Source organism: Myotis nattereri, assembly GCF_964212035.1.
Source record: "Myotis nattereri genome assembly, chromosome: 5".
Lineage (NCBI taxonomy): Eukaryota > Metazoa > Chordata > Mammalia > Chiroptera > Vespertilionidae > Myotis > Myotis nattereri.
In genome coordinates this window covers 11,871,679-11,886,502 of record NC_138080.1, presented here as the reverse complement: position 1 = coordinate 11,886,502, position 14,824 = coordinate 11,871,679, and the positions used below count along the sequence as shown (strand labels likewise).

General features: G+C 48.7%; 2 protein-coding genes across 3 annotated transcripts in view; one reads left to right on the top strand and one right to left on the bottom strand.

The window, feature by feature from the left end:
• Positions 1–222: 222 nt before the first annotated feature.
• Positions 223–7,416, bottom strand: PNMA2 (PNMA family member 2). Of its 2 annotated transcripts, none has more exons than XM_081093347.1 (3): positions 7,265–7,416; positions 4,251–4,385; positions 223–3,959 (listed from the first exon to the last, which is right to left on the bottom strand). In XM_081093347.1, exon 3 carries the CDS (start codon positions 3,462–3,464, stop codon positions 2,370–2,372), a length of 1,095 nt encoding a protein of 364 aa, XP_080949473.1. In that variant the 5' UTR covers positions 3,465–3,959; positions 4,251–4,385; positions 7,265–7,416; the 3' UTR covers positions 223–2,369. The 2 variants fall into 2 exon arrangements, with proteins under 2 accessions (XP_080949473.1, XP_080949474.1); XM_081093348.1 differs by having other exon boundaries at positions 7,154–7,321.
• A 93-nt stretch (positions 7,417–7,509) lies between these two features.
• The window catches only part of DPYSL2 (dihydropyrimidinase like 2), a 105,664-nt gene continuing 98,349 nt past the window's right edge, over positions 7,510–14,824 (top strand). The window contains exon 1 of the mRNA XM_081093345.1: positions 7,510–8,090. Within this exon, the coding sequence (XP_080949471.1) occupies positions 7,737–8,090 (354 nt within the window). The 5' untranslated portion in view covers positions 7,510–7,736. The remainder of the gene's footprint in view (positions 8,091–14,824) is intronic.

Here is a 14,824-nt window from a genome sequence, read left to right as displayed (position 1 = left end):
TTTAAAGAGAAATCAGTGATGGGTGGACTGAGCCCTCTCATCCCTGGAGACAAAGCCCAAGTATTCATGTCCCAGTGTTTTGTTCTCAGGATTGTATGTCTAGAAGAGTTCAAGACCATTTGGCTTTGGAGTGATTTTCTAATCTTACCTACCAAAATTTTTCTTTTACCAATACTAGTAAAACTCCTTCAAGTAATAGTTTATACAAAACCACGCTGCATGAAACAGAAAAAACTTAGAGTTTTATTAGTATGTATTTATTTTATAACTTCACATTTATAATAGTTTACTTCACATATTGTCAATAAATAAAAACAGTGAGGGCATTTTCATGAGTACAAAACATGAAATCAGGATGCACTGGGTGATATCGTGCCACTGTGGTCGAACAGTATTGAAAAATGTAACTTAGGCAAATGATCACACATGATCCCCTTTTTAAAAAAAATTCTTTTCTTACAATCGCAAGATATTCTTCAGTTAAAATGATCCACAATCAGAAATTATAATGTTGTTTCAAAGTCAAATCACTAGGAATAGTCTAATTGGCTAGAATACTTTCCACAGAGTAACAGACACGAAGCACTCACACTTACCATAAGAGCTAAAAGGGCTTCTAATGCAATGTCATCACAACTTGACTCACAGGTTACATATTTACTTGTTGTGGCACAACTGTTAGAACAATAAAGAGAGCATGCATTGAGCAGAAAAGCATCATGAAGATAATAATGTCTCCATATATTGAGGGCTTTCTATCCTCCAGACATCATGCTAAGTGCTTAAAAGGCATTATGTCATTTGATCTTAACATAACAGCCATATTCCATTACCTTCTCATTTTTCTGATGAGGAAACTGATGTTCAGAGGATTTCAGCAACAGAGCTACCATGGCACAGAGCTACCATGCTGTGCCACATCAACTAGCATTTCACAGAATGGTGATCATCGCTCTACTAGCATACTCGACATCAAGGGCATGCATGGGCTTGATTTAAATACTCATGAGAAGCTACAGGTCCCTTAATCTATGAACATTAAGAAGAGTTGGGTGGTAGGGAGAGCTGTAGGAGGGTATAGGGAAGACAACTGTTGATGGATGAAGACTTGGGGTGGTAAACACAATACAGTGCGCAGATGATGTGTTGTGGAATTGTGCGCCTGAAACCTGTATACTTTTGTTAACCAGTTACCCCAATAAATTCAATAAACAAGGAAAAAAGAGAGCAAAGTTCAGCTACATGCTCAGATAATGCAAGGGAACCTTTTTTCCAACGCCTGAAAACAAAAGTGAGCCTGTTGCTGAATGCCTAGGTGCTAAAATGTGGATATCAACACACTTGCATCTGCCCACTATTTATTAGAGATTTAAAGGGTTTGAAATCCATTGTAAATATGGAGCTTCAGAGAGTTCTCAATTCCTGCCTCGGCTCCACCACTTGTTAGCTATTTGATATGGAGGAGACGGCTTACCATCTCGGAGCACTGGGTTGCTGCACACATTAACTGCAACATGCACACAACACCTGGCACGTAGGCCCTCATAAGTGTGCGTTCCTTTCCCCTTTGCCTTCTGTCGGCACTAAAAATCTTCTCTAGCCAGAGAGGCCTGCTCGCTACTCCAGCATGCTCTCCTGCAACATCGCCCTTTCCTGAGGGCGCTCTCACGCTGCGAACCTCTTGAAAGCAGGGATCAGGCAGAGTGTTGTGTCTTCGGGGCCCAACACAGTGTCTGGACACCTGGCAGAGAGGTAGGAGGAGTGCTTCCCAAGAAAGGAGAGAATCCTGAGGGTGGAGATGGTCGTGTTCATTTGGCAACTGCACTGCTACTGGCGTCATGAACTTATTTACACATGAGGTTGTTCAGCTTCCACACGGGGGGCCTGTCCTGTTGAGCCTGTCGTTCTCTGAGAGCACGGCTGTGCCCTTAGGACTGTTACCTCCTTGAACAGAGCCTCTCACTGCTTCAGGGACATGGAATTTGCTGATTCGATAAAGAAAATCACCCAACAGGTAAAAAAAAAAAAAAGCCTAGGTTTTCAGGTAGGTTACAAAGGATACTTTTTTCTCATGTCAATTCTGCTTTCTATGGTATGGGCAAACTTTGTCTCTTGGGGATATTTACAGGAAACGTGACATTTCCTTTAGGTTACTATATCACATTTGGAATTTAATATTTTGTTTATTGGTAATCTATGCTAAGGTCCAAGAAACTCTCAGATAATTTTTTTCTCAGAAAGAATCAAGACTTGGCTTGAATGCCTTGGTTTTAATCGCAGTCACTAAAGAAAAGACCATGGAAAAGGTCTTAGCCTGGTAAAGCGAAGTCCCCCGGCCCACGGGCTGCAGGCTCACTCTGACTTAGCTTTTAGTTATCAATCTCCTTATGCCAGTGGCCATAGCCATCACCTTCATCTGACTCGTCAGTATTCTCATTTTCAAAAGCGGCCTCTTCCTCCTCCTCTTCCCGGATCACCTTCATTAACTCAAGGAAGCCGGGGGCCGGCCCCTGGTCTTTCAGCTCCCTAAGCCTGCACCACAGGGTCTCACTGAGGCTCGCCCCGGCCAGCACCTGCTCCAGGCGGACCTGGTCTGCGATATTCCTGGGGATGGCGCGTTTCTCCACAGCCTTGCGGAGCAGCGTCTCCAGCCGCAGCACGTAGGCGGAGATCTTCTCGCCTTCCTCCTGATAGGTCTTCAGGTATCTCACCTGGGAGGTCCGGCGGCTCTCCAGGCTCCCAAACACTTGCTTGAATGCCTCCAGACACTCGTCCACACTCACAGAAGGATTGTCTGCCTGCACTATGCGCAGGAGGTCCAGGGCGGGGCCGCGCAGGCTTTCCATCAGCCACCTTTTCTTTTCTGCCTCTGCTACCGGCCACTCTTTGACGATCTCGGTGGCCTGTTCTAACCAGATTTCAAAGGGCTCCTCCTCTGGGGCGGGCACAGCACTGCCCGAGAACACCCGCAGTTTCCGGTATCGCATGGGCAGCAGGGGCTGCGGGGCATGTGCTACTGCCTGCCCCACCACCTGGGCCAACAACTCCGGCGACACGCAGGGCACTGCGGCTGGCGACACGCCCTCATGCCCAAGGGCTCGGAACATACCCGAGACTGTCTGCCCCTCTTTTTCTAGAAAGAGGTGCAGCCTTTCAAGAAATTCAGCGTCCTGGTTAGGGGTCTTAAAGACCACTTTCCAGACGCCCCCCCTCCCCTGAACCTCACTGGGGATCTCCGAGACATCAGTGTCCCCCAGGAGCTCCAATAAGACGGCGCTGGCATTCTCCTGCTTCCTGAATATCTTGCCGAGCAGCCGGTACCTGCCCAGAGACTTTAACGTCTCCTGGAGAACCTCCTGGATCTCAGCCTCCTCACACTCCACTGGGATCCCCATCACCATCAGGGATTTCTGATCATCCACACTCATCAGCCGGCACCAGTCCTCCAACAGCGCCAGCGCCATCCTCACGAGTATCTATTGGCTCTAACTCTAGGACACAATGAATTTGCAGTGCAGGTAGGCACTCCCTTAGGATTTCAAGTATCCTGGATAAACTCCCGAACCCACAACCCACCAGGGAAGGGGTTTCCGGTCAGGTCCCTCCAACAGCTGCCCGAAGTCTTCTGGACCAGTAACCCTTCCTTGCCCAGTTCCTGCTGGTGGCAGGAACTCAGCACTTCCGTTATAGCTCTAGACCTGACCCAAGGTGGGTGGTTAGTGTCTCAGTTAGGACAGCGCCACTGTCAGTGGCTCTGTAGTTCCCGGCTGCGGTGTCTCTCCAGATGCTAGCAGACTGTGGTGGTGCTGACCCTTCTCTGACCAACGGAGGCACGCGCGAGAGCTGCTTCACACTCTCCGGGTCTCTGAGGCCTCACCTCTCTCTAGTCAGTGTGGGAACGCCTCCACGCGGCACCCAGGACTCCTGGAGGGACGTCGCACAGCAGAGGGCCTGGACTCCTGGTGAAACAATGGTCAGTTACCACACAGCCCTCTCCTTCCCAGGAAGCACCCACACTCATTAGGGACAGAAGTGAGGGCAGACGGGGCTCTACCCAACATTGCATTTGTGTCTACCCCACGGTCAGATCTCTGCTGATAGTGACTTTTTCTCCCTCTTGGGGACCCTTCTGCAATCTGGCTTCTCCGCCATTCACTCATCAGACATGTCAATTAATGTCTGAGCCCAGTTGTGGCCAGGACTCAAGATCCTTCCCCCGTGAAGAATGAAGTCAGGAGATGGCCAGATACCTGTTTTTACATTCCAGAATGTTCTGTGAGAGTCACGAAGCTTGTTTATTCAGCTTCTAGCACAGGTAGATGTCACCCAACTCTACACAATGTTCATGTCTGGGTCCTTCTTAGCTCCAGCCAAGCCAAGCGGTCCTGTTACACATAAATAATAATGATGTGTTTTCTTTGCTCGATAATATCCAATAATCAAGACTGTTAATGCACTTACTAAAAATATGACAATCCTTTACAATGTAATTAAATCTACTAAACAATATAGTTACTTCACTTCTTTGATTAAAAAATACAATTAGAAGTCACTCTAACATTTAAAACCAATATCAGTATAACAATATAGCATATAATACACTTTAATATGATAATATAGACATAACAATTTAATATAGGCCTAATAATTTTTAAAAATCTCAGGGCCGAGCTTGGCCAGTGTGGCTCTGTGATTGAGTGTCGACCTATGAACCAGGAGGTCATGGTTTGATTCCCGGTTAGGGCACATGCCTGGGTTGCAGGTTCGATCCCCAGCGGGGGCTGTGCAGGAGGCAGCCTATCAATGATTCTCACTCATCATTGATGCTTCTATCTCTCTCTCCCTCCCCCTTCCTTTCTCTGAAGTCAATAAAAATATATTTCAAAAAAAATCTCAGGGCCGAATAAGTTAAACCTGGAATTATGAATTCATTCTCTTTTGTTATGTCTGGGCAGGCTTTGCAAATGCAAAAGGAGGTGTTCCTTTGCTATGGATGTTAAGTTACTAACATGACACTTTCTTCATAGCATTTGAACTTGAATGGGGGTCATTTGAAGAAAAAGTAAAAGAGAGGAAGGATATGGAGAACCAGTGGAGAATGGGTAATGTGAAAGGGGAAGAGTGCCCACCATCTCACCTTACTGCTGCGGGGTGGGTGTTGGGGCCCTGACCACTCCTCCCCAGGCCTGAAAACCTCTATCACGCCTCGAGGGCTTTATATGCCACAGATGCCAACTTGTCACCATCGAGGCAGCTGCTCCTGCTGCGGGCACCTTTCCCCAGTCCCTTCTGGATGGCTCGGAAGGCATGGTGCCTGCCCCAGGGCAAGGAGGACAAAGAGAAGGATCATACCCTGGCCCAGCAACCCCAGGGATCTGAGTCCAGTGACTTCTCTAGGCCCTGCTAATGTATGAGGGTGACTTCCTCTTCATTGTGATACTTCAAGGACACATGAGATATAAAAAGGCATCCAATGCCCAGGAAGAAATATCTTCACGGTGTATGTAGTAACTGCCTTGCTGAGGTTACGATACTCTGGGTGGCTTCTTCCTCCAAAGGCGACCTTCAGGCAATCTCTCCCTGCAAGGCAACCTTCAAATACAAAGATGGCAACTGAACCATGGTCCTCGCTACACGGATTGAAATATTTGGTTATGAAGAAAAGGGGAAATCTTGTATATTCTAACATAAAGATAGAATTAGTTGGAAAAGGAACCAGACTTTCAGGTGGAAGATCCCCACTGGGCTTGTTGGATCATTGAATTAGATAGTCACTCTGGGCAATCTCTCTAAATCGCGGTCTCCTACCCTGGAAAACAGTGATGGTAAAGCACTCAGTGCATTCATCACACTCATCTTCCGGGGCTGCGGTGAGTAGGAAATGATGCCATTCTTGTGGAAGCACTTTATTCAAATGGAAAGCACATCCGGTTTGAAGTCCGAATGCCGGCTTCTGGGTCTCTCAGTCCTCACAGTATTCCTCTTTCCTCTTCCTCCCCTTCTCAGCAGAAGACTCCTCTCCCTACCCCCATCATGATGGGCTCAACCTAAAACTGTAACTGGCAGTCCTCCAAATTTAACTCCTTTCCCAACTGGGGGGTGGGGTGGGAGTATCCCCATTTAATCCTTCCAGGGGCAAGGGCTGAGATGGGACAGAATCCCTGGTCCCTCTGTCCAGCGTGATGACCCTGCAGCAAAGAGCCTCTTTTAACCCAAACCCATCCTAATTACCGAGCATGCCCAGACCTCCCTCTTGAGGCGCCAAAGGATGGGCAACATCTCTGCACAATTTTGACAGCGTAGAGAGGGGCGGGGCTGTAATCTACTAGATGGAGGAACTGGTATTGATACAGGGAAAGACATGGGGATGCGAGTGAGAATCCACCCGGGACCGTGTTAGTGGCACAAATCCCCACACATCGTTAGCCTGCTTCGCCACACACAATGCACTCATCACAGCCCCCCATCTCCTACCCCACTCTGGGCACGCGCCCCGCACTTAGGTCTCCAGCACGCGGCTCTGGCGCAGTGCGCAACAGGGGTGGGTGAGGGTACCGGACCGGGAAGGTCTGGTGCTTTAGGGATTGGGCTACAATTTGCGCCTTTTCATACCCGTTCAAAACACTCCTCTGCGCCCTTTTTTTTGCGGCGCAGTTAGCGGTACGTGGCGCCCCCTCCCCCTCCCCCGCACTGCCTGCACCCTCGCTCACTATATATCAGTTGTTGTGCTGGGCTGGAATTTGCAGACTGCATTCTTGGTTACACTCCCAGGGGCCCGCAGATGTATGTCTCTCTTTGTACCACCCTCCCCGCCCCCCATCATTTGCTACGTGCCTCGGCATTTCTCTCGGCCACGCTGTGCGCCCCCCCGCCCCCCCTCCCACACCTCAGTGGATGAACTAAGTGGGAACCCTCTCGTTTCCATCTCTGCTCCCAAAGCCTGTGGGTGGACTGAAGCTCTGGGGGCCCAGGCGTCGCACAGCCCCAACCTCTGCGGGGCCTGCGTCATCCCTTCTCCATCCTCAATGAGGCCCCTTCCTCTCTCCCCGGGCGTCCTGGCGCCAGCCAGTTCGCCACCCTTTTCGCACCATCAGCTCACCCCCGGGTGAGGGGGCAGGGGCCCTCCCCGCCGTGGTCCTCGCCCCTGGCCCACCTCCGAAATGCGGTCGCGGGAGGCGCCGGGCCGGGCAGGTGGAGGCGGAGGGCGCGTTGGCCAGGGCCTGCGCCCTCTGATCTTCGTCCCCGCGCGCCTGCCCCTACTCACCCGGGAGCCGAGAGCGGTCAGCGGGCCCTCCGCTCCGCATCCATTAGCCCGTGATCTGGCTGCTTCACTTCCGGAGCGCGGGGCTCTGGGCAGCGCGGCCCTCCCTCTCCGCCTCCCTCTGCAGCTCCCACCCCGGCGCCCCGCCCCGCCCCGCCCCGCCTCCCTCCGCCCGCCGCTGCCGGGAACTGGCAGCCTCTCCTTCCCGCTGCCGCAGCGGCCGCCCAGCCAAACCCAACTTTGCAGCTCGCGGGAGCTCCCGCGGCGGCGGGGGCGTGGGCAGGGGGAGCTAGCGGGTCAGGAGGAGGGGCCGGAGGGAGGGTCGCCCGCTCGCCAGCCCTCCTTCCTTTCTGTGCACCTTGCGGTAGGCAGAGCGCGGCGGTGGCGGCGGCAGCCGGGGGCTGTGCTCAGGGAGGCGGACCTAGGGACCGCAGACGGGCGGACAGACGGAGGGACCCTCCCCGAGCCCCGCACCATGGCCGAGAGGAAGCAGTCCGGGAAGGCGGCAGAGGACGAAGAGGTCCCTGCCTTTTTTAAGAATCTGGGTTCAGGAAGCCCCAAGCCCCGGCAGAAATTCTGTGGCATGTTCTGCCCGGTGGAAGGGTCCTCGGAGAATAAGACCATCGACTTCGACTCGCTGTCGGTGGGCAGGGGCTCGGGGCAGGTGGTGGCTCAGCAGCGGGACGTCGCCCACTTGGGCCCGGACCCGCAGCCGCCGTACTCCCGGCAGGGCCGGCGTGCCGGCGGGGAGCCATCTGTTGAATCGGGCCGGAAGGTGGCGATCCGGCGGGCCTCGGGCAAGGAAGCCCTGCAGAACGTCTACGACCAGGTGGGTATGGGGGAGGGGAGGCCGGAGAAGGAGGACGGGGCTCGGGGATCGCCCCTCCCTCGCCTCCCAGAGTGCCCACCGTCCTGCCCCTCCCCGGATCTGTGCCAGCACCCCACCCTACACTACCCTTCTCGAAGGGTGCGGAGAGGCTCCGGCTGGGCGGTGGGCGGTGGGCGATGCGCCCACAAAGGCTGCCGGTGCTTATCTGGGTCTGGGAGGTGGAGGGGGGAGGATGGGCCGATCTCCGGCTGGGGGATCGCGGGGTGGGGTGCGGGGATGGGCGGCGGTTCCATTCTTCTTACACCCTCCCGGGCGGCTCCCTGCTGCAGCTGTGGCCTGGCGTCCCACCCTTTTCCGATGCAGCTCGGAGCGTGCGGTGGCGGCTTCGGGTAAAGGCCCGCGGGCTCCCCGGGGGTCGGGAGGGGCGGGCGGGGGCTCAGACCGCTGCTCCCGCCCGCGCCCAGCGCGCTCTCCACCGCACCTTCTCGCGCTCGCGCCCGGAGCTGGAGGCCAGGACCATGGTCAGCGGCTCCCGCACCGCCTCGGAGAATCTCGTCACCCTGATTCCTGTTCGCAAAGTGAGAAGAACCAGGGAGGCGATGGAGTCACCCGAGGAAACCCTGCCGCTCCTAAATAGCCCATCTGCAGAGCAAAGTTCCGCTAAGTCTCCCAGCAAGGGCGTCCCAGAGCCCCCCCCCCGCCCCCCGCCCCCCGCCCTATTTGGGAGGCGCTTTGGAGATGGGGACCAAGTGCATTATGTTCAAAGGGTGAGAAGAAAAGGGAAAAACACCTTCACATTTTGAATAGATTGTCAAAGATGGATTGGACCCCCTATACTGTGTTAATGGGGAAACAAAGAGAACCAATATAGTAAACCTTGATTTAGAAAATGTTTGTCACCTCTGGCAAAATGAACAGTTTGTATTTTAAGTGAAGTCATCTTCTCACACCAGTTTGTTTTTTTTAATCAGTGTGACCCTCATACTTGTGCAGCCGCTCTGCCCCCCCCCCAACACACATACACACAAACTGTAATTTCTCAACTGATGAATTACAGTGTGAAATGTTTTAACACTTGTTTGCTGTTTCTCTCCCAGGCCCATTGGTGAAGACGAGAAATGAGTCAATGATTGATTATTGAATATCTATTATGTACTTTGCCTTGTGGGGCTGGGGGAAGGTTAGCTATATAAAAAGTTCAAGGCAATTTTTTCCTAAGGGCTTCTAAGTAGTTGGGGGTGGTCTCTGCATATTCACTGAATGATTCCACAGTCATTTCTTTGGCTCAACATTCAGGGTGTGTGCTGACAATGAACACATCAGAAAACAATTAACAGTTGGTGATAATGGCCCAAATATGTTACTGTTTCCTGATGTAGCATGGAGTGTGGCAGCCCTTCACTTTTATTATAGTCTGAGTGCATAATGTTGCATTTGAAATTCTATAACTATATTGAATTTTTTACAATTTAGTAAAACAACATGTACCCAACTTTAATGAGTACTTTCACATTTAAATACTGTCAAAGTTAGAGAATGTTATTTAAATTATTATCTGCTCCTTTAAGTTTTTTTTTTTAGCTCTTCACTTTTATAGGGCCAATTCTAGAAAAGAGAAACCATTTGCTGTCATTTTAAAAAGATAGGGCAACTAATTACTTAATTGATTCCTCTTTCCACAGCCCTGTCCTCTGATCTATTCCTATAGGGGAGTACTTGATATCCTTATTTCACTGTGAGTCAACCAGAAGAACTTAATCCAAAAAACTCACTTTTTACCAAGTCATTACACAAACTTTGACAATTGAAGTAAAGTTTTTCTTAAAAAAAAGATATTGATTGTGTGTGTGTGTGTGTGTGTGTGTGTGTGTGAGAGAGAGAGAGAGAGAGAGAGAGAGAGAGAGAGAGAGAGAGAGAAACATCAATAGGAGCAAAACATTGATTGCCTCCTGCACGCCCCCTACTGGAGATCAGCCCAAATCTGGGCATGTGCTCTGACTGGGAATCAACCTGAAACCTTTTGGTGAATGAGACACCACCCAACCAACTGACCACACCAGCCAGGGCTGAAGTAAAGTTTCTAATAGTGAAAGCTGAGTGAGTGTGAAATACTTCCCTATGTGAATACAATGGGTGGGGGCAAACCATGATCATATAGCATCATGGTTCTGTGAGTATTCTTGCCTTCAACACATTGTGCTTGCTGGTGATCCTAATGACCTAAAGAGAGGAGAAAAATGCCTTGAGATAAGGAAGAGATCATTTTTTTTTTTAAATAGCAGTTCAGGGGATGGAGATTAAAAGTGGCCATCTTGATAATGATGTCAGTGAATTAAAATTAAATTTTGAAAGGCAAAGTTTCACTGGGTTGAATAACATCTCTTGTTCTGTTCATTTAGAATCTTAGATATTTGATCATCAGAGCTATGAGTCTGAACACGCTCCAAATTTAACTGAAGTTCTAAATTGTAAGCCTAGGTTATATGAAAGAGAGAGATTTGAAGAGAAAATACCCAGCCAAACTCCAGGCAGTTTTAGCCTCTGCAAACCCACTTTTGTACCAGGGGGTGATTCTGGCTTGGTCTTCTGCAGCCTTTTCTGAATTTTATTTTATTTTTTTAATTTTCATTTTTCAATCTTGCCTTATCACATAAGGGTTGTTCCTATGGGATTTGTTTCATTCATGACCGGGAGTATTTACTAGGATCAGTACTTACAGTGTTTGAATATTTCACGTTTATACAAGAGAACAAAGGTGTGTGTGTGTGTGTGTGTGTGTGTGTGTGTGTGTGTGGTGATTTCCAAAAGTGTAGTTGGACCCGCCATTTTGACTGAACAAGTGGCCATTACTTAGTTTCCAGCTAATGAGCAGGTGATGACCAGCACCTCAGTGCCTGCCTATCTGGAGCCCTAGCACAGAGAGGTGGGGAACTGAGCGTGCGGATTGAGGCCCCGATTCACCCGCCTCCTCCTCCCTGAATCTTTGTGGGTGTTCTTAATGCCTGGTCACAGAAATGGCTTTGTCCACCTTTGCACTAGGGGTTCTCCTATTCCTTTAGCAAGGCTTTGGGAAGGGAGGGAACGGGCTTCCTTAGCCCAGATGCAGCACGGCTCCTGGGAGACCAGGAAAAGCGTCTGAGCAGGTCAGCGCTAGGAAGCACTGGGCGTGGCTAGGGCTGGGCTGCTAGGCTTTGGCGAAGGGCAAGAGCCAGTGTTGTGACTGCGAATAAGAAAAGCTTCTATCTCATTACTGTCTTTTTTCTTTTTGTCCTTGGGGAAGCCCACCTTGGGCTACAGTGAGGTTAGGTTGATGACCACCTGTGAAGGACTCGAGCCCCTGGGGACAGAGAGCAGAAGGTCAGCATGCTGGCCAAGTCTCCCTTGCCAGTGCCCTGGGGTCCCTCAGCCTCCTCCTTCCTCTTAGGAATGCCCTCCATTGCATCATTCAGCTTAGCCAGGACCAGCTATTCCACCAAGGAAATTAGCTTATGAGCATCCCGTCCAAAGGAGCTCCCAGGCCCTTCTCCCAGCAGCAAACAACCTGCGTAGACTAGAGTAGCAGGGGAGTGATTCTCCACTTTCCAGGGCAGGTGCCAGTCTGTGAACTACCCAAGAGTACTGCTGAACTTGACAAAATCACCAGCTCTGTAAAATGCTTTCTTATATTCCTTTCCATTCTGTGTCCCCATCCCCTCTCCCCATATTATCTCCCAACACTGGCTGCCCCGTGACTCTGCTGCCCTCGTACTGTTCAATGCTACCCCTACCCCACCCTGATCATGATGCTTTTTCTAGATCTTTCTTCCTCCCAAAGGAACAAATTCTGAAATCACTCCCTTCCCCCTTTGCCTTCCTCTGTCTCATTCAAAATTCCTGCCTTGTGTTAATCTTAGCAAGGGAGAAATCCCAGTGATTGAAGGCATCCATACTTTCTGTGAATGACTGCTTCACAAGCTGTCCCTAGAGATGCTTGTTTGATAGTAGGCTAGCACTAGCCTGTCCAACAAAAAGAACGTCTAGTTAGCATAATGTGTGGTAGAGACTTGGCTGGGAGCCTAGAACAAGAGTATTGATTTGATACTTTAGAGGGCACATTGTTTCAAAAGAGGAGGTGCAAATGTGAACAAATGCGCTCAGGATCCCCCCCAAAACTATGACCCATCTGGGTTCAAAGGGAGAGGGATGCTTGGGAGGAGAAGGAAATGGTGATAATTGATAATTATTGGTTGCTCTTGATTTCCCAAATGATTATTGAAGTAATCAGATAATTAGTTAAAAAACTCTATATGTGGTGACATACACATAACATAAAATTTAGCATCTTAATCATTTTTAAGTGTACAGTTGAGTGGTGTGAAATATATTCATATTGACGTGCAACTCATCTCCAGAGCTTTTTCATCTTGCAAAACGGAAACGCTTTGCCCATTAAACAGCATGTTAGTATACACCTCTCCCAGCCATCATTCTACTTTCTGTCTCTATGAATTTGACTAAGTACTGCATATAATTGCAATCACACAGTGTTTATCTTTTTGTGACTCGCTTAGTTCACTAGCATAATGTCCTCAATGTTCATCCGTGTAGCATGGGACAGGATTTCATTTTTAAGGCTGAATAATATTCCTATAATTAGTTAAATTTTAATGAGTCATTGATATTGGAAAGTTGTCGCTCAATTAATAGGCCCACGATGAATTATGGGAGGAAGAAAGAAGGGTTACGTTTGGGATGCAATAGACCCCACCACCTCCACCTGGGGACTAAGGCTTGAGTAGAAGAAAATCCCACCAGCTGATCATCATTTCCCTTGTAGCTCAGAGGTGGAGAGGATAATTGCTGTCAATGAATTTGGAGTGACAACATCCGGCCATGACCTCTTGAATGTTGCGTAGTTCATGAGCTCCTGGCCCATGGAAATCTGGACAGGGCTAGGCGTTTTTCTACTTTGGAAAAGACAGCCGGTATTCCTGTGGACCCTTTGGTGTCAGTGGCACTTTCTACTTCCTTGAGAGTGAAGGGAGAGTCAGAACTGGCCATGGAGTCCAATGTATACTGCCACCAAATGTGAGAGCTTGAAGGAGGCCTTCTGGTTAATCACCCCATTTCTAGAGGTGGAGAAAGTGTCCCGAAGATAGCACTTCATCCCATGGAACTCAGGTGACAGTCCCAGGACTGGAATGGAGGCCCCTCACTGCCTAGTCCCACTGCAGTCCTATACCAGTAAAACCTTGTTATTTATGTGGCATTACATCTAGATCCTGTATTTTAGAATGTATAGAATATATCACTTTAAAACTTGCCCCAGCACCATCTGATATAGGCATTATTCCCTTTGTAAATAAGGACACAGAGTCTTAGTGATATTTACTGAGGATCCTGAGGCCTTGCTATTTAGTAAGTACACAAACTAGGATTTGAACCAAGGCCTCCTGACTCAGTCTCATAGTTCTTGCAACACATCATTCTTTAGTTCAGTTCCAAGGTCACATATAGTGAATTTAAAGATATAGTTTAGTTTTGTGGGCAAAATATTTCATATTCTATTAAACTTCATATGTTCTAAGGCAGGGGTCCTCAAACTATGGCCCGCGGGCCACATGTGAATACAAATATTGTATTTGTTCCCGTTTTGTTTTTTTACTTCAAAATAAGATATGTGCAGTGTGCATAGGAATTTGTTCATAGTTTTTTTTTTAAACTATAATCCTGCCCTCCAATGGTCTGAGGGACAGTGAACTGGCCCCCTGTTGAAAAAGTTTGAGGACCCCTGTTCTAAGGGGTAGCCCCGTGATAAATACTTTATATGTGCTATGTTGCTAATGCTAAGACAACTATACTGAGTAGGTACTACTGCTATTCTTATTTTGCAAAAATATCTAAAGGTAAAAAACAAACAAAAAAAACAAACTTATAAAGCAACTTGCTAATTAAAAGCCAGAGGCAGAATTTGAACCCAGGTCTATGTGACTTAAGGAGCCTCTTAATCACTGTGAGGTACTGAATTGCTCTCTATATCAACTATTCTTTTCTCATTTTATCTCCAAAAATTCACTGTTGCAAAAAAAAAAAAAAATTCTGTACCTACCTTTTTTGTTTTCTTTTTTGCAATGTACTTTTTGAAGCCATTTATAAAAGGGACTGTTGATCTGTCTTTATGAATGTGCCCTAAACTTCAATATTCTGTCCATCATTTTTTTTTTTTTAATTCAAGAGATGTCTTCAGATATCACTGGACAGAGGCCAACTCTGAGAGTATGAATGACATGCTTTTCTAAGATTAGAGCAATGTGATGACAGTGTGATTTTTCTACTTGATGTAAACCAAGAACAACAAGCAAATAATTAAGAGGCCATCAATAACAGCATTGATTGGCAGGTGGGCTGATGGACACTTGGACTTGGTTGGTTGGTAGGGTAGCCTGAGAGCTGCACACCAAGAATGCCTTGCAGGGGAAGCACCGGGTCGTAAGGTGGCTTGGTTTGCTTTCAGGACCTTACAGACAGCTTGCCTGGGGTCTGATTCCAAGGCCGCTCTCTGGCAGAAAACTCTGGGCAAGGAGTCAGGAAGCCCAGCTTGTCTTCCTGGCTCTACAATCACGCTATGCTCAGTCACCTAACCGGGGGCTGTCAGGCTGGGCCTTAATGTTTAAGATTCCTGCCCCCATTTCCTCTAAAGTCCCTGAAAGAAAGCTATGCTGTCCCTGGCTTTTCTTTCTTTCTTTCTTTCTTTC